Source organism: Heterocephalus glaber, unplaced genomic scaffold, assembly GCF_053883595.1.
Source record: "Heterocephalus glaber isolate CG9 unplaced genomic scaffold, H.glaber_assembly_v1.0 deba00001561, whole genome shotgun sequence".
NCBI lineage: Eukaryota > Metazoa > Chordata > Mammalia > Rodentia > Bathyergidae > Heterocephalus > Heterocephalus glaber.
Window position 1 is genome coordinate 12,201,509 of NW_028258349.1, and position 23,154 is coordinate 12,224,662.

General features: G+C 54.3%; 1 protein-coding gene across 1 annotated transcript; it reads left to right on the top strand.

The window, feature by feature from the left end:
* Positions 1 to 417: 417 nt before the first annotated feature.
* Kmt2b (lysine methyltransferase 2B) lies at positions 418 to 23,071 on the top strand. Its single transcript, XM_004858926.2, has 37 exons — positions 418 to 802; positions 1,900 to 1,972; positions 2,213 to 4,239; positions 4,432 to 4,545; positions 4,641 to 4,791; positions 5,093 to 5,369; positions 5,548 to 5,603; positions 5,833 to 6,108; positions 6,545 to 6,639; positions 6,920 to 7,018; positions 7,273 to 7,386; positions 7,505 to 7,651; positions 7,751 to 7,846; positions 8,602 to 8,719; positions 9,314 to 9,427; positions 9,775 to 9,959; positions 10,034 to 10,123; positions 10,228 to 10,329; positions 10,460 to 10,533; positions 11,125 to 11,240; positions 11,327 to 11,418; positions 11,499 to 11,636; positions 12,804 to 12,962; positions 13,144 to 13,264; positions 13,352 to 13,430; positions 13,532 to 13,692; positions 15,091 to 15,387; positions 15,469 to 16,771; positions 16,851 to 16,940; positions 17,019 to 17,125; positions 20,948 to 21,085; positions 21,169 to 21,243; positions 21,323 to 21,500; positions 21,853 to 21,960; positions 22,076 to 22,159; positions 22,271 to 22,400; positions 22,488 to 23,071. Exons 1-37 carry the CDS (start codon positions 428 to 430, stop codon positions 22,761 to 22,763), a joined length of 8,235 nt encoding a protein of 2,744 aa, XP_004858983.1. The 5' UTR covers positions 418 to 427; the 3' UTR covers positions 22,764 to 23,071.
* The last annotated feature ends 83 nt before the right edge of the window (positions 23,072 to 23,154 follow it).

Consider the following 23,154-nt stretch of genomic DNA (forward strand, 5'->3'; position numbering starts at 1 on the left):
CCGAGGCACGCTGGGAGTGGTAGTCCACGCTGGCCTCTGGCTCCGACCGGAATAATGGGCGGAGTCTGGGGCGAGGACCACGCCTTCCGGAGACCCGGAACTAGCTTTCCCGGTTCTGGTTGGAGACCTACGAGTCCCTGCTCTTGCGCCCCAGCTCCCGTCGGAAGGAGCAGGTCATCAAAACTACATTTCCCGGAGGCCTCTGTGGATCGCCCCGCCGCGGCCGCGACGCAGGGTCTATGCTTTCCAGGTGCAGTCTTAAGAGTGACGGCCGCCGGCCCCAGACTCCCACTCCCGTGGTACCCCGCGGTGGCGCTAGTTGTTGTCGGGCGCCGCAGCCGCCCCGCCCCTCCTCTGCGCCCCACCCCCCGGCCTGCGCACGGGCCGCCCCTCCCCCCGCCTCCCCGGCCCCTCTCACGGTGCCAAGATGGCGGCGGCGGCGGGCGGCGGCAGTTGCCCTGGGCCTGGCTCCGCGCGGGGCCGCTTCCCGGGCCGGCCGCGGGGCTCTGGCGGGGGCGGGAGCCGCGGCGGACGGGGCAGTGGGGCCGAAAGAGTGCGGGTAGCTCTGCGGCGTGGTAGCGGCGCAGCGGGGCCAGGCGGAGGCGAGCCAGGGGAGGACACGGCCCTGCTCCGTTTGCTGGGGCTCCGCCGGGGCCTGCGCCGGCTCCGCCGTCTATGGGCGGGCCCGCGCCTTCATCGGGGCCGGGGCCGGGGCCGGGGCCGGGGTCGCGGCTGGGGCCCGAGCCCGAGCCGAGGCTACGTGCCAGAGGAGGAGAGCAGTGACGGGGAATCCGACGATGAGGTGAGGCGGTCGGAGGCGTCCCCGGCGCTGGGCTGGGCGGAGGCCAGGGGTTTTACAGGGTTCAGGATGGCCCCGGAGGGTGGCGTGGGAAGTGGGGATCTCAGGACTCCTGCTCTGAGAATTGTTCTTGGAAACAGACATGGAAGTAGGTGGGCTGCACGGAGCTTTGGGTGGATAGGGCTTCTGAAAGTGGAGAGAAGCCCCAGCTGTAACCAGGCGCTCGGCTCAGAGCAGGTTCTGCTGAAGTGTCCTAGACTGATCTTTCTTGGTAGCAAAGGTAGGGCAGTAGAGGCGTGTGGGTGAGGAGGCCATGGGGACTGCATGCCCAACCAGTGATGGTTGACAGCAGCAGCATGGCTTTAGTGGACCTGGACTGGAGCTGTCTAGGGCCTTATCTGTAGACTGCCCTGCTGGGGCTCCTACTTTGACACATCGCTGGTTTCACCAGTGTCTCAATTCCTCATCTATCTAAGATAGAGTAGTGTAGGGCTGCTTCTTGGCACACAGGTTAAAGAGGAATGGAATGAAAACTGAGTCTTGAGTGTGGCAGGTCAGAGTTCAGCTCAGGGTTTATCCCCCAGACCATCAGAAAAGGTTGGAAAGTGTGGGGTGTATTAGGACAGTTAGTAATCACTGGAGGGCCCAGGGTGGGTCCCAAAAAGGTAAACCATTTTATGCCCCATTCACCGACTTGGGTGTTCCTATTCCCATCTTTATTCAGGAAGAAAGTACAGTCTGAAAAGGTGTAAATAGAGGTCCCACTTTGTTCTGAATTAGAGTTGACCCTCAGTGCGGAGGGCCTACTGCCTGACCCAAAGAGACTCTGTTGTGTTATCTTCTAAGCCAGTAAACCAGTGGTGGCTGTGCTGCTGTGGCCTGCACTGGAGAAGAGTTGAAAATGTCTTGTGCCTCCATCCCTGGGGAGAGACCATTTTCTATTCCTTTCTGATGTTCCGGTTTTTTTAGTTTGTTTCTGATTAAGTAGGGGTACATTAAGAGGGAAGCTGGGGATATTCCTCAATACCTGAGTCCCAGGTGGAATCAGGCTTTGGCACTGACTGCTGTTTCTCCCCTCCACCCCTGGTCACCTAAATCAGGAGTTTCAGGGTTTTCATTCAGATGAAGATGTGGCCCCCACTTCCCTGCGCTCTGCGCTCCGATCCCAGCGAGGTGAGTGATGGGGGAAACTCTACCTCCATAGCTTCACAGGAATGTTATTCTCACCTTTTGTGTCAGCTCTCCCTTTTTAACTAGTCTCCATCAGTTACTGAGTGTGTCCTGTGTTCAGAGCCTAAGCTAGGCCGGGCTGTGGGAGAAACAGACAAGTGAGACTTAGTCCCTGCCCTGCCAGTGCACCTTCAGTCTGCAGGGCCAGCTTGACCTGTCTCCCCACACCTATTCTCCTTTTAGGTCGAGCCCCCCGAGGTCGGGGCCGCAAGCATAAGACGACCCCCCTTCCTCCTCCTCCTCGCCTAGCAGATGTGGCTCCTGCCCCCCCCAAGACCCCTGCTCGAAAACGGGGTGAGGAGGGCACAGAACGGATGGTGCAGGCACTGACTGAACTTCTCCGGCGGGCCCAGGCACCCCCAGGCCCCCGGAGCCGGGCATGTGAGCCTTCCACCCCCCGTCGGTCTCGGGGACGGCCCCCAGGACGACCAGCAGGCCCCAGCCGGAAGAAGCAGCAAGCAGTAGTGGTAGCAGAAGCAGCTGTGACAATCCCTAAACCTGAGCCCCCACCTCCTGTGGTTCCAGTAAAACACCGAACTGGCAGCTGGAAGTGCAAGGAGGGGCCTGGCCCAGGACCTGGGACCCTCAAACGTGGAGGACAGTCTGGGAGAGGAGGCCGAGGAGGCAGGGGCAGAGGCCAAGGCGGGCTCCCCCTCATGATCAAGTTTGTTTCCAAGGCCAAAAGAGTGAAGATGGAACAGTTGTCCTTGGGACTTGAATCAGGTCAGGGTCAAGGTCGACATGGGGAAAGCTGCCAGGATGACCCCCAAAGACAAGTTGGATCTGAACAGGGAGAGGGTCCTTATTGGAAAAAGCAGGAGCAGAAGGTGGAGGAGGAGGGAGAGGAGAAAAAAGAAGAAAACAAAGAGGAAGGAGAAAAGGAAGAAAGAACTGTGGTTGAGGAGGAGGTGATACTAGCCAAGGAAAAGGAAGAGGCAAAGCCACCATCACCACCCCCAACTCCTCCAGCCCCTGCGCCTCCTTCTCCTCTTCCATCCCCTTCAGCATCTCCTCCACCTCCACCTTGCCCTCCACCCCCTCCAGTGTCCCCCCCTCCTGTACCATCCCCTCCACCACCTCCAGCCCCAGAAGAGCAAGAAGAGTCCCCTCCTCCAGCTGTCCCTGTTACATGCTCCAGGAAGAGGGGCCGGCCTCCCCTGACCCCTAGCCAGCGGGCAGAGCGGGAAGCTGCTCGGGCAGGGCCAGAGGGCACCTCTCCTCCCACTCCAAATCCCAGTGCAACCACAGGAGCCCCTTTGGAAGACAGTCCCACTGTGGCCCCCAAAAGTACCACCTTCCTGAAGAATATCCGGCAGTTTATTATGCCTGTAGTGAGTGCCCGCTCCTCACGTGTCATCAAGACACCCCGGCGATTTATGGATGAAGACCCTCCCAAGCCTCTAAAAGTGGAGGTCTCACCTATTCTGCGACCTCCCATCGCCATCTCCCCACTTGCTCCCCAGGAACCAGCACCAGCTCCTTCTCCACCACGTGCCCCAACTCCCCCATCTGCCCCAGTCCCACTCCCTGAGAAGAGACGGTCCATCCTAAGGGAACCCACATTTCGCTGGACCTCACTAACCCGGGAGCTACCCCCTCCTCCTCCAGCCCCTCCCCCAGCCCCATCCCCACCAGCTGCCCCTGCCACCCCCTCAAGGAGGCCCCTGCTCCTTCGGGCTGCTCAGTTTACCCCAAGTGAAGCCCACCTGAAGATCTATGAATCGGTGCTTACTACTCCTCTTGGGGCTCCTGAAGCCCCTGAACCAGAGCCTCTTCCTGCTGATGACTCTCCAGCTGAGCCTGAGCCACGGGCAGTGGGCCGCACCAACCACCTCAGCCTGCCTCGATTTGCCCCTGTGGTCACCACACCTGTTAAGGTTGAGGTACCCCCCCATGGGGCTCCAGCTCTGAGCAATGGGCAGCAGCCTCAGGCTCAGCTACAGCAACCCCTGCAGACCTTGCAGACCCAACTCCTCCCCCAGGCATTGCCGCCACAGCAGCCACAAGTGCAGCCACAGTTACAGCTGCAACAGCAACAAGCACCACAGCATATATTGCCACTGGAAAAGGCACGGATTGCAGGCCTGGGTTCCTTGCCGCTGTCTGGAGTGGAGGAGAAAATGTTCAGCCTCCTTAAGAGAGCCAAGGTGCAGCTGTTCAAGATTGACCAGCAGCAGCAACAGAAGGTGGCAGCGTCAGCGTCAATGCCGGTGAGCATGGTGTTTTGGCCAGGTCCTTGTACCAGTCCACCTATCTGCCTCCCTAAATGCTCTCTAACATCACAGGGAACCCGCAAAACTAGTCCTTTTCTGTGCTTCCCCGATTCCATCCCTTCCCTGTGCTATTCCTATCCCCATCTGTCCTCACTTTCCAGCCCATGACCCTGTCTATTCCCCTGCCAGCCAAGCCCTGGAGGGCAGATGGAGGAGGCCGTGGGGACTGTCAAGCAGACCCTAGACAGAGGCTGTGTCAGGTCTGAAGATGAGTCTGTGGAAGCTAAGAGAGAGCGAGCCTCGGTATGTGGTAGGCTCTGAGGGCCCTTTGAAGAAGACTGGCTTCAGGAACTCGGGGAACAGCTCCCCACATGTATTCCTGATTTCTCTTCTCCCAGGGCCCTGAGTCCCCTGTGCAAGGCCCCCGCATCAAACACGTCTGCCGTCATGCTGCTGTGGCCCTAGGTCAGGCCCGGGCCATGGTACCTGAAGATGTCCCCCGCCTCAGTGCCCTCCCTCTCCGGGATCGGCAGGACCTCACCACAGAGGGTAGGGGGCTGTTTTGGTGGAGAGTATTGAGAGCCCTGTCTGGTTTGGGGTTGAGCAGTTGAACCAGAAGCCTAGGAGAGAGGAAGCTGAGTCAGGGGCTTTCATCAGGTGGCAAGAGGATTGGATACTAGGTCTTTGGTAAAACACATTGGGTCTGGGTACCTGGAACCTGTCAGTTCTAGGTATGTGAGGAACATGGGGACCAGAGGGCTGATTGAGTGGGATCTGAAGGAGAACAGGGAAGTGAGGTAGGATGCTTGGTGGCCTTGTGGCTCCATCTCCTCCCTCTCTGGTGCAATAGATACGTCCTCTGCATCTGAGACTGAAAGTGTCCCATCCCGGTCCCAGAGGGGAAAGGAGTCAGCAGGTCCTGGAGGAGACTTGGAGCCTGCAGGGTCTGGTGGGGTTCTGGCCCATACACCCCGGCGCTCACTGCCCTCCCACCATGGCAAGAAGATGCGTATGGCTCGGTGTGGACACTGTCGGGGCTGCCTCCGTGTACAGGACTGTGGGTCTTGTGTCAACTGCCTGGACAAGCCCAAGTTTGGAGGTCCCAACACCAAGAAACAGTGCTGTGTGTGAGTAGCTGGGATGTGGCTTCCATGGCCACCTGGGATTGTCAGCCAGCAGGCCTCCTGCCCCAGCCCCTCCTTCTGCCCAGCCAGAACAGTGGGATTGGCATCCTTGTAGAGAGCTTCCTCTCTTCCCCTAGACCACCAGTCCCCTACCCTGGTGACGTGCTGCTCCCCTCCCCAGATACCGGAAGTGTGACAAGATAGAGGCTCGGAAGATGGAAAGGCTGGCAAAAAAAGGTAACAAGGTCTGAAGAGCATTCCTTCACAAAACCTTATGTAGATTGTGGTATGAAGGAAGCCACTTTTCTTTGCTCTTCCCCCTTTGCAGTTCTCTGCCATTTTCTTTTCTTTTAAGGGATTTTGTATCTCTCTTGTCTTTGTTCTTTTCTGCCTAGTTTCTTTTCGTGTCCTAATGTCCAATGTCCCTGGTTAAGCTCAAATCCTACTTAGTCCCCTGTTCCCACAGGCCGGACGATAGTGAAGACGCTGTTGCCCTGGGATTCCGATGAATCTCCTGAGGCCTCCCCTGGTCCTCCAGGCCCACGCCGGGGGGCGGGAGCTGGGGGGCCCCGGGAGGAGGTGGTGGCCCCCCCAGGGCCCGAGGAGCAGGACTCCCTCCTGCAGCGCAAGTCAGCCCGGCGCTGCGTCAAACAGCGACCCTCCTATGATATCTTCGAGGATTCAGATGACTCAGACCCTGGGGGTCCTCCTGCTCCTCGTCGTCGGACTCCCAGAGAAAATGGTATGAACCATTTGATACTTTTTCTCTCAGTCAGTCTTGTGTCTTTGCTTTGTTGTTGTTGTTGTTGTTGTTTTTCTTGCATTGTTGGGGATGGAGTCTAGGGCTTCGTGTGTGCCAGGCAAGCATTCTGCCACTGAGCTACACCCCACCCCCATTTTGGTTATCTTTTGTGTGAAAAGGACAGAGCTCTCAGACCAAGGATCCTATCAGTCTACCCAAGAGGGTGGCTGAGGGCAGAGAAGAGGCAGTTTTAGGGGTCAAATGGAACTGGTACGTAAGGTTCTCACTGAACTTACCAAGCAAGGCCTAAGGATCATCATTGAGTGTCTTGGTTACCTAGAGAAGGACCTAGGAATCTAGGTAATTTTGGGGGGTTATAGAAGATGGGGATGAGGCATGGAAGGGGAGGACCTCACTGTTTCTGTGTCCTTCCTAGAGCTGCCAGTGCCAGAACCAGAGGAGCAGAGCCGACCCCGCAAACCCACCCTACAGCCTGTATTGCAGCTCAAGGCCCGAAAGCGCCTGGACAAGGTCAGCAGGCCCGCTCCAAGAACCCTGAGCCCCGTGTGAGGCATGGCTCCTGCCCTCCAGGAGCTACCTGGCAAGTCAGAGTGACAGGCATACCTGAGTACATGGTGTATCCACACCAGAGGGCAGGCCCTGAGGGATGAGGCAGACTTTGCCTGTCTGGAAAGCAGTGGGATTTGGGCAAAAGGCAGAGTCCCATGGGCTGGAGGAAGGGCAATGAGGAGGAGAGCCCACAGAGAGGGTGAGGCTGGCAACCTTTGACTAGCCCTGCATCCCTCCTTAGGATGCTTTGGGCTCTGGCTCCTTTGCCTCTTTTCCCAATGGCTGGACTGGAAAACAGAAGTCCCCAGATGGTGTGCACCGGGTCCGTGTGGATTTCAAGGTATGGCATTGGAAGTTGCAGGATTTGTGGTTGGAAAAAGTTCATTGATCGTCCCAGGGCAGCCAGTGTTTCTCCTCACCCCCATGCCGGGAATCGAACTCAGGACCTTGAGCTTGCCAGGCAGGTGTGGTGCCACTGAACTACATTCCTGTTAACCATGCAAGGTCCTATTGAGATGGGCAGCCAGGGTTTTAGGGATGGATCTGTCTTGTGTTCTTGGCTGTTCTCCAACCCTGTGTCCTCTCTTCCTCTAGGAGGATTGTGACCTAGAGAACGTGTGGCTGATGGGTGGCCTGAGTGTGCTCACTTCTGTGCCAGGGGGGCCACCAATGGTGTGCTTGCTGTGTGCCAGCAAAGGCCTACATGAGGTTGGTGCTCTGCCTCGGCCTTCACTGGCTCTTCCTGACTTCTCAACCAGGTCTTATTCCCCTGGCCTTCTGGCCTCACACTGTGCCCATCATTTGCTGTCTTCATCCCCACCTCCAGCTGGTGTTCTGCCAAGTGTGCTGTGATCCTTTCCACCCATTCTGCCTGGAGGAGGCTGAACGGCCCCTGCCCCAGCATCGTGACACTTGGTGTTGCCGCCGCTGCAAATTCTGCCATGTCTGTGGACGTAAAGGCCGAGCATCCAAGGTCTAGACACACGGGCCAGCCTGGGGGAAGGGAAACTATAGAGGTGGAGGATCCCTATATTGGTAGATTTTGCAGTTGTCTCTCACAAACATCCCACAGCACCTACTGGAATGTGAGCGCTGCTGCCATGCTTACCACCCAGCCTGCCTGGGCCCCAGCTACCCAACCCGGGCCACACGCAAACGACGCCACTGGGTAAGAGATGAGGCCCACATCTCACTTTGGTGTTCTAATTATACCATGACTACCCCTAGACTTGCTCTAGGCAAGGGGTGTCATGAAAAAGGGAGAACTGGAGATTCCTTTGAGAATGTCATAAATGTTTCTTTCTCAGCTTTTTGTTTTTGGTACCAGGGATCAAACTCGGGTACTTGCAAGGCAGGCAGCGGAACCACTGAGCTAAATCCCCGGGCCCTCTCACCATTTTTTTTTTGGTACCGGGATCGAACTCAGAACCTTGTGCTTGCCAGGCAGGTGGCAGAACCACTGAGCGAAATCCCCGGCCCAACATTTTTTTTTTTTTTTTTTTTTGGTACCAGGGATCAAACTCAGGTCCTTGCGCTCGCGCAGCAGGTGGCAAAACCACTGAGCTAAATCCCCAGCCCTCACCATTTTTATATAGACAAGATGTAGATGCAGAGTTTGATGTAATGGTTCATGATCTCATGGATTCCATGTTCCCAGGCTTAGAATCCTTTTCTCTAGCCCAGTGGTGGTGAACCTATGCCATGTGTGCTGCACTCAGCTGTTTATCAGTGTAAGCTCTAAAAGGTTCGCCATCACAGCTCTCATCTAATGTTGAGTCCTTTCTCACCTTCCTCCTGTACTTGAATTTCTTTCTTCTCTTGTCCTTCCTCTTCTGTTTTCCCCCAGTTCTTCCTGCCTATTTCCCCCATTGTATTGCTCCAGCTTGATGTCTGGTTTCTCCTAACATCTCCCTTTTTCCTCAGATCTGTTCAGCCTGTGTCCGCTGTAAGAGCTGTGGGGCAACTCCAGGCAAGAACTGGGACGTCGAGTGGTCTGGAGATTACAGCCTCTGCCCCAGGTGCACCCAGCTCTATGAGAAAGGTGGGACCTGGAAGGGAACGTTGCAAGGGCTACTGGGGAGTGCTCCTAACTGTAGGGCAGGGCCTCTGCCAGTGTTAGAACAGGTATTCTAGTGGCTTTTTTTTTTTTTAGTACCAGGCATCGAACTCAGGACCTTGCGCTTGTGAGGCAGGCAGCGGAACCACTGAGCTAAATCCCCGGCCCTCTAGTGGCTTTTTATCTTCTACCTATAGAACTTTTCCCTCAGTTCAGAGCACCTTCCCACAGAAGTCCATGCAGTGCACATATAAGAGAACACAAAGTTCCTCCCTGGGCAGTAGAAGTTGAGGGCTTGGGACCCAACTCTTCTGGTTCCACTGGGTAGTTTGAAAACCAGTACATTCCTCCTTAGTTCAGGCAACATATTTAGGAAGGTCCTATTATTTGAAAGGTATTGGGAATGCAGAGTTGGGAAAGAAGCTGTTTCCTCAGCCAGCTTTTTAAAGGGATCAATAGGGACCCAAGACAGAAGTATAATGGAAACAACAGTCAAGATGTGGTTAGCCTCTGAACAAGGACTGTAAGCAGTAGGAAGTAACCCTAACCACTTCATCTTTGTCATCTCTTTGCTTGCAGGAAACTACTGTCCAATCTGCACACGCTGCTATGAAGACAATGACTACGAGAGCAAGATGATGCAGTGTGCACAGTGTGATCACTGGGTACATGCCAAGTGTGAGGGGCTCTCAGGTGAGTTGGCAGAAAAACTGGGTTGCAGCCTTAGTCTAAGGTAGTGGTGGCAAACCTGTGGCATACTTGCCATTGAGAGCTGCTTGTTATCATTGAAAGCTCTAAAAGGTTCACCATCACTGACCTAGGGACTCCCTACTCCATTCCCATCCCATACCCCTCAGTGACAAGTAGGCTAAATGTCCTTGACAGCCTAGGGCGGTGGTGGCGAACCTTGGCACGCATGCCTCAGCTGGCTGTTTGTTATTGTTGAAAGCTCTAGAAGGTTTGCCATCACTGGCTCAGAGGCTCCTAGAAGCCCTCACGTCCTCACAAACTATTTTCTCCTTTCCCACCCTGTTGTTTAGATGAAGATTACGAGATCCTTTCAGGGCTACCAGACTCGGTGCTGTACACATGTGGACCATGTGCTGGGGCCACACAGCCTCGCTGGCGAGAGGCCCTGAGTGGGGCCCTGCAAGGGGGCCTACGTCAGGTGCTCCAGGGCCTGCTGAGCTCGAAGGTGGTGGGCCCACTGCTGCTGTGTACCCAGGTCTGGAGGCCCTGTGAGGCAGGATGGGTGGGACTGGGCCCAGCACTAGCCCTGCTGACTTCCTTCATTTGCAGTGTGGACAGGATGAGAAGCAGTTGCACCCAGGACCCTGTGATCTGCAAACTGTGGGTCAGCGCTTTGAGGAAGGCCACTACACATCTGTGGTGAGTAGGACACGGGGAGGAGCAGGTGGGTACCAAGAGGAGAGGGCAGGGCTAGAGCTGAGGGTTGGGGTTGGAGCTCAGAACCTGACCAACCCCCCTTACAGCACAGCTTTATGGAGGACATGGTGAGCATCTTGATGAGGCACTCAGAAGGAGAAACCTCAGAGCGCCGGGCTGGAAGCCAGATGAAGGGGCTCCTACTAAAGGTAAGCTTTAATGGGGATGCCTGTAGGGTGATTTGAGTGGTATTGGGCGGAGAGAGTGGATTTTTCAGACCCTACCGTCACCAGCGCTTGGGGAAGACTGTTCTTCTCATTCTGTTAACCCACTCCCCAGCTGCTAGAATCTGCGTTCGGCTGGTTCGACGCCCACGACCCCAAGTACTGGCGACGGAGTACCCGGCTGCCAAAGTGAGCAAGGCTGGGTAGCAGGAGGGGGACCAGGGAGTGAGCGCAGTGGCAGGGTCACCTGGGGATCCAGGGGTCACTCTGGGCTGAGAAAAGATGAGGTGCAGAGTTAGGGTTGAGGCTGGAGAAAAGGGTGGCAGACCAGACTGAGGTTCTCCAGTGGCCCTAGACTAGCAGGCTTGGATTGTGTAGCTCGCTTTGGTTGTACCTGGGCAAAACAGGTGGGGACAAAGTAGTGAGCAAGTAAGGCTGGACTCTGTTTAAAGAGCTTAAATGTTTGGGGCATGGGCAGGCACTAGTGACCCAAATGGTTAGGGTGGTGATGGGGAAGCCCAGGGGTCTTAGGAGCCCAGATGAGGCACCTGCTAGAGCCTAAGGATCGGAGACCGCTTCCTGGAAGAGGTGACATTTGAGCATAACAGCATTTCGTATGTCAGAGGTGGCACAGAGGGCCTGGCTTATTTGGAGCACTGAGAAATTCCATGTGAAGAGAGGATGAAGGGTGTCATGGCATGTTTAGGCTGATATTGTGGGTGGGCCCCAGTCCTGCTGCCCTTGTTAGACATGTCAGATGCTAACCCTGCCTGTCCACAGCGGAGTGCTGCCTAATGCGGTGTTGCCCCCATCCCTGGACCATGTCTATGCTCAGTGGAGACAGCAGGAATCAGAGACCCCAGAATCAGGGCAGCCTCCAGGCGATCCCTCAGCAGGTACTGGAATATGGAGGCTAGAAGCCAGTGCCCTGAGTTGGTGGGCCAGGTTCCAGGTCCTGATTCTTGGATTTCCTCTTTTCCAGCTTTCCAAGGCAAGGATCCAGCTGCTTTCTCACACATGGAAGACCCTCGTCAGTGTGCGCTCTGCCTCAAATATGGAGATGCAGACTCCAAGGTGAGGCTGCTGTGTGAAGTCTGAGGTTGTGGGTCCTGGTTCCTGTAGCACCTGTCACACCACTCCTCTTCTGCTCCCAGGAGGCAGGGAGGCTCCTGTACATCGGACAGAATGAGTGGACCCATGTCAATTGTGCCATTTGGTCAGCTGAAGTGTTTGAGGAGAATGATGGCTCCCTCAAGAATGTGCACGCTGCTGTGGCTCGTGGGAGGCAGATGGTGAGGCCTGGGCCTGACAGGGGCAGCCATTGAGCTCTCCTTTGAGGAGACAGCTCTGCTTCAGCTGTTTCTAGTAGATCATGTCCTTTTCACTGCTGGTCCTAGGTTCTGTTTTTCTTTTCCAAGAACTTGGGACAAACCGGGCATGGTGGCTCACGCCTGTAATCCCAGCACTTGGGAGGCAGAGGCAGGAGGATTGCCTCAAGTTTGAGGCCAGCCTGAGCTACATACTGAGTTCAGGGCCAGCTGAACTACAAAGTGAGACCCTGTCTCAAAAAAAAAAAAGAACTTGGGTGCTAGGTGATAGCATTTTTCCTCTCTGACCTCCGGCCATATTTGAGCCTAAAGCCCAAGACCATAAAAGCTAGACACCCTCTCAATTGGACCTATGCTGCGTGCTTTCCACACTGTATAGCATTTTGCTGTCACTGTGCCCTGATGAGATGAAGCGTTGTCTGGTTCAGAATCCCCCACTTACTCTGAGTCTTGGGCTGGATCCTGGAGAGTATCCAAGCTGAATGATAGAGATACTGATCTCAGGGGGCAGTTATGAAATCTAAATAGAATAAATCAGGTTCCACATTAGAATGGTGTGTAGAAGATGGTAAATGGCACTCAGTAAGTGTTAGCTGTTAATATCTTTCTCCCTTCAAAAAATCTGAAATAGCAAATACCCAGGCATAGAGGCCCACATCTGAAATCCCAGCTCCTCAGGAGGCAGAGGCAGGATGATCACAACTTCAAGGCCACCCTGAGCAACTTAGTGTGACCCTGTGTCAAAAAATTTTAAAAGGGGGGGATATAGCTCAATGCAAGGCCCTGGTTTCAATCCCCTGTACCACACACACAGAAAGACTGGGGAGCTAGGTGTGATGGCTGTTATCTTAGCACTTTGGGAGGCTGAGGCAGGAGGATCCCAAGTTTGAGCCCAGCCTGAACAACTTAACAACTTAATGATACCCTGTCTCACAATAAAAAATAAAAGGGGTTGATGATTTAGCTCATTGCAAGATGTGATTGGAGGAGGTGTTGCTTGGTGAGAGTCTTTGCTGTGCAGGGTGTTGAGGGGGAAAGGGAGGTAAGCAGAGTCTCAGAGTTAGCAATGCTGAGTGCCAGACCCTGGCCCTCGTTCCTGGCTTCTTCCTCAGCAGCCCCTTCCCCATGCAGCGCTGCGAACTCTGTCTGAAGCCTGGAGCCACAGTAGGCTGCTGCCTGTCCTCCTGCCTCAGCAACTTTCACTTCATGTGTGCCCGGGCCAGCTACTGCATCTTCCAGGATGATAAAAAAGTTTTCTGCCAGAAACACACAGACCTCCTGGATGGCAAGGTGGGCCAGGACAGTGGGGTGACAGCTGCCCATTGCTCTCTCAGTGCCTCTTCTTTGTGTGTTCTCCCTCAGCCTTGTAGGCCAAGCCCCTGGCACTTCAGTCTTTGCCTACAAAGCTTTTCCCTCATGTGCCCTACACACTTTACCAATCCAGCAACCCCATTTGCCTCCCACTTCCCAGGAGATCGTGACCCCTGATGGTTTTGATGTTCTCCGCCGAGTCTATGTGGACTTTGAAGGCATCAACTTCAAGCGAAAGTTCTTGACAGGGCTTGAGCCCGATGCCATCAATGTGCTCATTGGTAAGCCACTTACTCTCTTCCCTCTCTTGCTGTCTCTTGTTGACCTTGCCTTCCTTGACCTTCCCTGACCTCTCCTGTACACCGTAGGCTCCATCCGAATTGACTCCCTGGGTATTCTCTCTGATCTCTCGGACTTCGAGGGACGGCTCTTCCCCATTGGCTACCAGTGAGCAGGCCATGGGTGTTAAGTGGTTTTGGGGGACGTTGGGGCTGCATCCCCTTTCCCAAGTTATCTTAACCCTTTTGTTCCACACAACCACCCGCCAGGTGCTCCCGTCTGTATTGGAGCACAGTGGATGCTCGGAGGCGCTGCTGGTATCGGTGCCGAATTCTGGAGTATCGGCCATGGGGCCCAAGGGAAGAGCCTGTTCACCTGGAGACAGCAGAGGAAAACCAGACCATTGTGCACAGCCCTGCCCCTTCCTTAGGTATGGCTTGATACTGCCTTTTTCTCCTCCATGAATGCTAAACAGTTACTCACCAGCCCCTATCCCCTTCTCTATTCAAGAAACTCCAGGACACTTGTTATTCTTTCATTTGTCATAAGATAGTAACAGAAACTTACTGGCTGTGCATTGTGTGCCCAGGGACTGTGCTTGGCATTTCACAGGAAGTGAAGAGGGGAGAAAGTCAGCTGGAGGGGAATGGTGACTTGGTACAGCTGTAGGAAGCAAAGCGAGTATGGCTCCCTGACAAGGCTACATGCTCAACTGGTACTTCAGTCCTCTAGGGGGAAGGTACAAGCTCTGCTGTACTGCACACCAGGGGGACACCTACCAAAAACAAAAGGGCCAGGCATAGTGGCACACACCTGTAATCCCAGGACTCAGCACTTGGGTGGCTGAAGCAGGAGTATCGCCATGAGTTCAAGGCCAGCCTGAACTTCAAGGCCAGCCTGAGCTACAGAGTGAGATTCTGTCTCAAAAACAAAACAAAAGGGTGGGTGGACACTTGCTCTCTGCAGTAACAGGGTAGAACCATGATGTGACCCTGGATCTGATCATTTTCCAACTGGCACACTTCCATGATGGCAGTGAGAGTGGATGGCACAGAGACAAGAATGGGCTTGGAGATTAGTAAAGGAAGAGGTCATTGTGGGCCACACAGGAGGAGGAAGAGATTTGGTTCTCATTTGTGAGAAACAGCTTTATTCCAAGTTGGAGCATGACACAAAAGTAAGAGTAGAGGAGGGTGCATCCAGCATGGCTGCAAACAAGAGTGTTGGGTGGAGGAGGCAGAGATTAGTTTGCAGACACTGGGTGGGGCCAGGTAATAGCCTTGAGTGCCAGGATGGGGCAGATGCCTTTGATGTGGCAGAGATGTACAGAGCCAATAAGAAAGTGGTAGGACTGGCCATTCTGGACAGAGGGCATTGCCACTCGTGGCACATGGGCGTGCCTCAGAGAAGCAGCAGGCAGCCAGGATGCAGGGACACGGCAGAGGATGAGTGGACGAGGTTATGAAGGGATCTGACTCAAGGTATATGTAGAGTTGTTGCAGATGCTGTGAATGGGGTTTGGACTGGACATTAGTCTGTGTTGTGACTGGGTCAAGGTCAAGACTCTGGAAGGAAGCTGGGCATAGCATGATGGCACATGCCTGTAATCCCAGCACTGGGGAGGCTGAGATAGGAGGATCACCATGAGTTCGAGGCCAGCTTGAGCTACATAATGAGTTCAAGACCAGCCTGAGCCAGATAGTGAGACCCTGTCTCAAAAAAAGAAAGACTCTGGAAGGTCCATTTGGCTTAAAAGAAGGGAAGGCACGTGGTTAGGAGGCTTTGATGAACTCTTGCCACCCCTGATACACTTCTCTTGGCTCTTCAGAGACCCCAAATCATGAGGACCCCATTCCAGATACAGATGCCCTAATCCTTGGAGCTCCTGAGCACCACTCACCTGTTCAGAACCTGGACCCCCCACTTCGGCCAGATTCAGGCAGTGCTCCTCCTCCTCCTCCTCCTGCTCCTGCTCCTGCTCCTGCTCCTGCTCCTGCTCCTGCTCCTGCTCCTGCTCCTGCTCCTGGCCCTCGCTCCTTCTCAGGGGCTCGAATCAAAGTGCCCAACTACTCGCCATCACGGAGGCCTTTGGGGGGTGTCTCCTTTGGCCCCCTGCCCTCCCCTGGTGAGCATCTGGGAATATCCAGGGGAACGTGGGGCTGTGGAGGCCGAAATGGTTGGTTGATGTTGATCCTTTCCCCCACAGGAAGTCCATCTTCTCTGACCCACCACATCCCTACAGTGGGAGACCCGGACTTCCCAGCTCCACCGAGACGCTCCCGTCGACCTAGCCCCCTAGCCCCCAGGCCACCACCATCACGGCGGACTTCCCCTCCTCTCAGAACCTCCCCTCAGCTCAGGGCGCCCCCTCCTACCTCAGTTGTTACAGTCCTCACACCTACCTCAGGGGAGCTGGCTCCCCCTGGCCTGGCCCCATCTCCTCCACCACCCCATGAAGACCTGGGCCCAGACTTTGAGGACATGGAGGTGGTGTCAGGACTGAGTGCTGCTGACCTGGACTTTGCAGCCAGCTTGCTAGGGACTGAGCCCTTTCAGGAAGAGATTGTAGCCGCAGGGGCAGGGGGGAGCAGCCATGGGGGCCCAGGGGATAGCTCAGAGGAGGAAGCCAGCCCCACTACCCACTATGTCCACTTCCCTGTGACTGTAGTGTCTGGCCCTGCCCTGGGCCCTGGCCCCCTCCCTGGAGCCCCCCGAATTGAGCAACTGGACGGAGTGGATGATGGCACAGACAGTGAGGCTGAGGCAGTACAGCAGCCCCGGGGCCAAGGGACTCCTCCTTCAGGGCCTGTAGTGGGCCGAGCTGGGGTCCTCGGGGCTGCAGGGGATAGGGCCCGACCTCCTGAGGACCTGCCATCAGAAATTGTGGATTTTGTTTTAAAGAACCTAGGGGGTCCTGGGGAGGGGGCTGCTGGTCCCAGAGAGGAGTCACTTCCCCCAGCACCTCCCCTGGCCAATGGCAGCCAGGCCCCTCAAGGTCTGCCCCCTAGCCCAGCAGACCCCACCCGGACATTTGCCTGGCTCCCTGGGGCCCCAGGGGTCCGGGTATTGAGCCTGGGCCCTGCTCCTGAGCCCCCTAAACCCGCTACATCCAAGATCATTCTTGTCAACAAGCTGGGGCAAGTATTTGTGAAGATGGCTGGGGAAGGTGAACCTGTCCCAGCCCCAGTAAAGCAGCCACCTCTGCCCCCTACTATTCCCCCTGCAGCCCCCACTTCCTGGACTCTGCCCCCAGGACCCCTGCTGGGGGTGTTGCCAGTGGTAGGAGTAGGGGTGGTCCGCCCCGCCCCACCCCCTCCTCCGCCTCCACTCACGCTGGTGTTTAGCAGTGGGCCCCCCAGCCCACCCCGCCAGGCCATCCGTGTCAAGAGGGTGTCTACCTTCTCTGGCCGTTCCCCACCAGCACCTCCCCCAAATAAAACCCCCCGGCTGGATGAAGAGGGGGAATCTTTGGAGGACACTTCCCAAGTTCCAGGCCTCAGCAGCAGTGGGTAAGTGAATGTGCTGAGGCTGGGACAGCAGGCCGGGGAGGGGTGGGAGAGTTAGCTCAGCCTTGTGCTTACCCTCCAGGTTTAGCCGAGTAAGGATGAAAACACCCACAGTGCGTGGAACTCTTGACCTGGATAATCTTGAGGAGCCTCCTGGGGAGGAAAGCCTTCGGTAAGTGGCCAGGCCCCTTTTTCTACAGGCTCTGGGACCTGTATCCCTTTTCCCCTCCTGACAGGTCTCTCCTCACAGGCCCTTCCAGGAACAATCCTCTTTGCTGCCACTTCCAGAAGGTGGTCCTCCTCGGGCTCCTGATGGGCCCTCAGACCTGCTGCTTGAGTCATGGCATCAGTATTCAGGTAAGAACCAGCTGCTGCTTCTCATTGCCTTCCTCATGCTGCCAAGCTCAGCTAGGTGACTGACAGATCCAAAGTAGGTCCACTTCAAAAACTAGTATACCAAAAAAAAAAATAGTATAACAGGCATGGAGTCACACATCTGTAATCCCTGTACTCAGGAGGCTGAGGCAGGAGGATTGCTGTGAGTTGAAGGCCAACCTGGGCTACACAGTGAGTTGAAGGCCAGCCTGAACTACATAGCAAGACCTTGTCTCAAAAAGACATATGAAAAAACAACTAAGTACACACCAGGGGCTGATAATGTAGCTCAGGGTAGAGGATCCTTGGGGTCAGTCCCCAGTACCCAAAAGAAAAGAAAAATGCACCCTCACTGGGCACACTCCTGAAACTGGTTACTAGTTACAGAGATGCCCTGGGGAGTCGGTGGCCTTGTAGCAGAAGTGACATTTCAGCTCCATGTGCAAGTCCGCTGATAGCGCTTTGGCCAGCATGCCCAAAATCCCAGGGGATTAGTTTAGACTAGAGCCTAGTCTGTCAGGGTCAGGGGTCTAGGTTCCTAATAAAGCCAAGGATGAAGTTCTGGGGATCATCCAGAGTATGGAACTCTCTAGGACCCAGATGAGGGCAGAACAGTAGGAAGATGAGATGAGAGGTGTCCCAGAGGCCCAGGGCAATGGTCTAGCCCCAGCTGCCACAGAGTACCAGGCCTGCGGGGTTCAGGATCAGTGGTATGAGCAGGTGGTACAGGGTGGGGAAGAGGTTATGTCAGAGTCCAGAATTAAAGACAGTGTTGGTGAGGCATCTCACCCAAAAGTGCAGCTATGCATTAGGAAGAGGAGACGAGGGTGTAACATAGCCATGTTGGGTATGAGGGCTGAGACAGCAAAGTCGAGGGTGAGAGAGAAGGAGTGGTCATGGAAGGAACAGGGTATACGGGGAAGCAGGGTGGTTTTGAACAGGCTCAGAGCTGGGCAAAAGGAAATGAGGGAAGTTTGCAGAGATTGGGACCTGTGTAGAGGTGCTTAATAGTTTTTGCTACCACCTAGGCTGGAAGTGAAGTTTTCTGTTGGTCCCTGAGGGCACTCAGAGTGGGGGCAACAAGTAAGCTAGGGGTCTGAGCAATCTGCTGGCTCGGGATATATTGTGACCCAATCCTGTCCAGGTGTTTGGATTTTCTAATTACACAGTGCTTAGCTGTTGAGTACGGAAGTGGAGGGAGGTGGCCTGAGACAATTTTGCTGAGAGGCTTCTTAAAGCAGTCAGATAGCATAAGGATGTGGCAGTGACTGAAACAGATGGGTTCCTACCCTTAGGAACCATACCAAGTTTTGGTAGGGAAAACAAACATGTCTGTTGTGCAGCACAAATGGACTGCAGTAGAAAACAAGCAATAAGAAAGTGCCTAGGCAAGGGCTTTGCAGCCAGCCCTGTTGTGTTGGTGAACAGAGTAGAGGTTCAATGGGGAAAGAGGAGAAGAGGTGGAAGAAGTTGTTAGAGGTGAACCCTACTGTGCTGAGGGCTGGAGGTGATGTTAATCACACAGCAGAGTCTAGCTTAGGGTTTCACTTAGGGCTGGGGGAGAGTGTGTGGGCATGGTGGCTCTGGGATGTGATAGGGCAAGACAGCGGCCCTGTGGGTCCTGCTCTCCTAAATTATGTTCCCCTCAAGCTTTTGCACCTGCCCCCAACCCTGGATACAGTGGTCAGCCCTCAGTCTGTCCCCTATGTTGGGCAGCTAACTCCTGCCTCCTCCAAGCATTCCCTTCCCTGGCTTCCAAGACCCCACACTCACCTCTGGTCATGCCTCCTTTTCCCAGCCTGCCAATTTTATTGTATCTGGCGTTCTGGCTCTGATTTCTCTTTCTCCCCAGATGCTTTCTTCTGGCTTCACAGCTCTAAATCTTATCTGTATTCTGATAGTCCCCACATTGCTCTCTCCAGCCCAGACCTAGGCCCTGGGCTCCAGGCTCCTGCAGTCTGCTTCCACCTCACCAACTCCATCATCAGGTTGCAGGAGGGGGATTTTCTAAAGGGCATCCCAAAGTCAACATGTTCCAAACTGAGCACTTGACCTTCTCCCTAAACTTGTTTCTTCCTTCTCCTCACCATTGCAATCAATGGCAGTTTTATATTTGTTCAAGCACCAGATTTCTGAGTTATCCTTGACAACTGCTCTTTTCGTCATATCCACATTTACTGTATGTCAGCAAGTCCTGTCTTTTCCATGTTCAAAATTTCTTAATCCCTGAGAAGTCCTTTAAATAGTTGATAGTTTAGTGTACAGTGGACCCTCAAGTTACGACCAGCCTGACATGAACAACTTCGGTTACAGCCGGTATTTTAGTTTTAACTTACAAGCAACGTCTTGAGTTACAACCTAGATGCTGGCCACTTGTGCTTCCAGATGGTCTCAGATACAGATTTAACCCTTAAAGAGTTCTGGAAGGAACATTACCACATCCTTTCCTGTGTGGGGTTAACTGAGAAATCCTGGGCCAATGTCTCTCTAAGGACACCAAGATCTGCCTGGAAGAAAGTGTGGCCTAAAATTATGCAGGAGGGAGACTTTGAAGGCTATGTAGAGGAGCCTGACCAACATGAGTTACAACCAGCCCTCACGAACGAATTGAGTTCGTAAGTCAAGGGTCCACTGTAAACTTCAGTGTACTTGCTACTGTGTTTCCAAAACTATATGATGTATACTTGTAATATTTATAGAAATTTACAGCTGGGCATGGTGGCACACACCTATAGTTTTGGCTACTCAGGAGGTGCAGGTGGGAAGATTGCTTGAGCTCAGGAGTTTAAAACCAGCCAGGGCAACATAGGCAGAGCCCATCTCAAACAAATAAAAAGAATTTACTGCATATAGGGCTGGGTGAATATGTCAGTGGTAGCACCCCTGACTAGCATGTACCAGGTCCTGGGTTTCATCCCCAACACCATAAAAAAGGAACATAAATTTACTGAATATAAAAAAAATTCCTTTCAAACACATAATGCTCTAGTGTTTTTGTTTTCCTGGTACTGAGGAATGAACCTAGCACTGTTTTTTTTTTTTGCTTTTGAGACAGAGTCTTACTATGTAGTTCAGGGTGGCTTTGAACTCACTATGTAGCCCATGCTGGCCTTGAACTCATGGCAATCCTCCTGCCTCAGCCTCCCAAGTCCTGAGATTACAGGTGTGCACCACCAAGCCCAGCACTAGCACATTTTCTTCCCCCTATCCCATACCAGGAATTGAACTCAGGACCTTGCATTTGCCAGGCAGGCATGGTGCTACTGAGCTACATCTACAGCCCACATTTTCTTTCTTTCTTTTTTTTTGTTTGGTACTGGGGATCAAACTTGGGACCTTGCGCTTATGAGACAGGTGGTGGGACCACTGAGCCCCCGGCCCCACATTTTCATATTTTGATACAAAGTCTCTATAAGTCACCAAGTTGTCAAGGTTGGATGGGAATTTAGGGTCCTCCTACTTCAGCTTCCCAGAGTGCTGGGATTATAGGCATGTGCCACCACACCCCAGCTCACTAGTACTTTTATGTGAAAAGCAGAAAAATTACAGGTAGATGAATGTTTAGAGAATACATGGGTTTCAGTAAGCCATCGATGTGGCCTGTAGAGCCAAGAAGTCCTGCAGAAGAGGAACTGGCAGCTCCTTAGAAAAACCTTGTCCATTCCACAGGGCTCACTGGGCAGTTGGGGCTGGAGGAGGGCCATTAGACTCCAGTGTCCGTGCTTTGTCTGGGGGCAGGGTGGTGGGGCCTTTATGTTCATGTGAGGTGATCCTCACCTGCTCTTACCTATTCACTGGGACCAGGTGAAGCCTCGAGCTCTGAGGAAGAGCCTCCGTACCCAGAGGATAAAGAGAACCAGGTTCCAAAACGAGCCGGCCCGCATCTTCGCTTTGAGATCACCAGTGAGGATGGCTTCAGTGTGGAGGCAGAGAGCTTGGAAGGTGAGTTGAGAGTAGCAGTGTCAGGGAGAGAAAGTGTCCCATCAGACCTCATCCTGACTGCTGTGGCCCTGTCTTCACTCTAGGGGCATGGAGAACTCTGATTGAGAAAGTACAAGAGGCCCGAGGACATGCTCGGCTCAGACATCTCTCTTTTAGTGGTAAGTGGTGACTGGTACATGTCCCTACCACCACCACTTCCTTTCACATAATCAGTGTGTCCTCAACTTCTCTCCTCAGGAATGAGTGGGGCAAGGCTCCTGGGCATCCAACATGATGCTGTCATCTTCCTGGCAGAACAGCTGCCTGGGGCTCAGCACTGCCAGCACTATAAATTCCGCTACCACCAGCAAGGCGAGGGCCAGGAGGAACCACCCCTGAATCCCCATGGGGCTGCCCGTGCTGAGGTCTATCTCCGGTGAGAGGGCTGGGGAACCCTGTGGGATCTCTCAAGGATAGGAAATAAGTCTGGACAGATTGAAACCAAGACATTAGGCCACTCCAAGAGTTATTCTAGAGTAACATGAGAAGAACGAGGGGCCGGGGATTTAGCTCAGTGGTTCTGCCCCCTGCCTCGAAAACACAAGGTCCTGAGTTTGATCCCCGGTACAAAAAAAAGAACGAACCCCACCCTCTTTCCCTTCACTGTGTCTTCAACAGTATATTCCTCCTGTGGTGCCAGTATTCGGCCCAGGCCCCAGAATTGGTAGGCAGCATCTCCTTGAACCAATGGCTGTGACCCTTTCTCCTTTCTTCCCTCTTTTCTGCAGGAAGTGCACCTTTGACATGTTCAATTTCCTGGCTTCCCAGCATCGGGTGCTCCCAGAAGGGGCCACCTGTGATGAGGAAGAGGATGAGGTGCAGCTCAGGTCAACCAGGTATAGAGGGCAAGCAGGGGAGCTGGGAGTGGTCTGAAGAGTCCTAAAGAGGGTGAGCAGGAGCGAGAGGTCATAACTGGATACCAGCCTATGTCACACTGCTATCCCCCACCAGACGTGCCACCAGCCTGGAGCTGCCCATGGCCATGCGCTTTCGCCACCTCAAAAAGACATCCAAAGAGGCTGTGGGTGTCTATAGGTTAGTGGGGTTGGGAGGATGCCCCTTGAGTGGAGGGACAATCCTGGTTGGGGGCTGCCTGGGGTCTGTCCCTCTAGCCCCTGAGGTCCCCCTGTCCATCCTACCCTGCAGATCAGCCATCCATGGACGAGGCCTGTTCTGTAAACGCAACATTGATGCTGGAGAGATGGTCATTGAATACTCTGGCATTGTCATTCGCTCTGTGCTGACTGACAAGCGGGAAAAGTTCTACGACGGGAAGGTGGGCTCCACAGGCCCTGGCAAGAAGGTGGGGGAGGTAGGCTGCCCATGGGGACCAAGCACCTAATTCCCTCACCCATCCCTGTAGGGCATCGGGTGCTACATGTTCCGCATGGATGACTTTGACGTGGTGGACGCCACAATGCATGGCAACGCAGCCCGCTTCATCAACCACTCATGTGAGCCTAACTGCTTCTCTCGTGTCATCCATGTGGAGGGCCAGAAGCACATCGTCATCTTTGCCCTGCGGCGTATCCTTCGTGGTGAGGAGCTCACCTATGACTACAAGTTCCCCATCGAGGATGCCAGCAACAAGCTGCCCTGCAACTGTGGCGCCAAGCGCTGCCGTCGGTTCCTTAACTGAGGCTGTGGCTCCCCACAATTCCTCAAGCCCCCTAATGCCATCTTGTCCCTGGCCTGGGGTCTCCCTAGTCCTTCCCAAAGCATCTCACTCCCACCTTTCTGTTCAGGGTGGATGTGGGCGTGCAGCTGGCAAGGGCCCTGCCCCCAACCTTCTCGCCCACCTAGCAATCGCCGCCTTCCTGCCTTGGGGCCCAGGATGTAGATATTGTACAAAGGTTTCTAAATCCCTTCTTTTCTATGCACTTTTTTATTTAAGAGGGTGGGGTCCCAGGTGGGAACCCCCCACAATAAAGCCTGTCAATGTTTGGAGAGGTGGTCTTCCCGTTTGTACCTGCTTGAGGCAGGTAGGAACTCTCAGGTCTCTGTGCCCCACACCCATCCTGAACCAAGGA

Coding starts and splice junctions, on each gene's coding strand:
- Kmt2b (XM_004858926.2), top strand. CDS start 428: ATGGCGGCGGCGGCGGGCGGCGGCAGTTGCCCTGGGCCTGGCTCCGCG. Junction 9,960..10,033: donor CACTGCTGCTGTGTACCCAG/GTCTGGAGGCCC, acceptor CTTCATTTGCAG/TGTGGACAGGATGAGAAGCA. Junction 11,637..12,803: donor TGGCTCGTGGGAGGCAGATG/GTGAGGCCTGGG, acceptor TTCCCCATGCAG/CGCTGCGAACTCTGTCTGAA.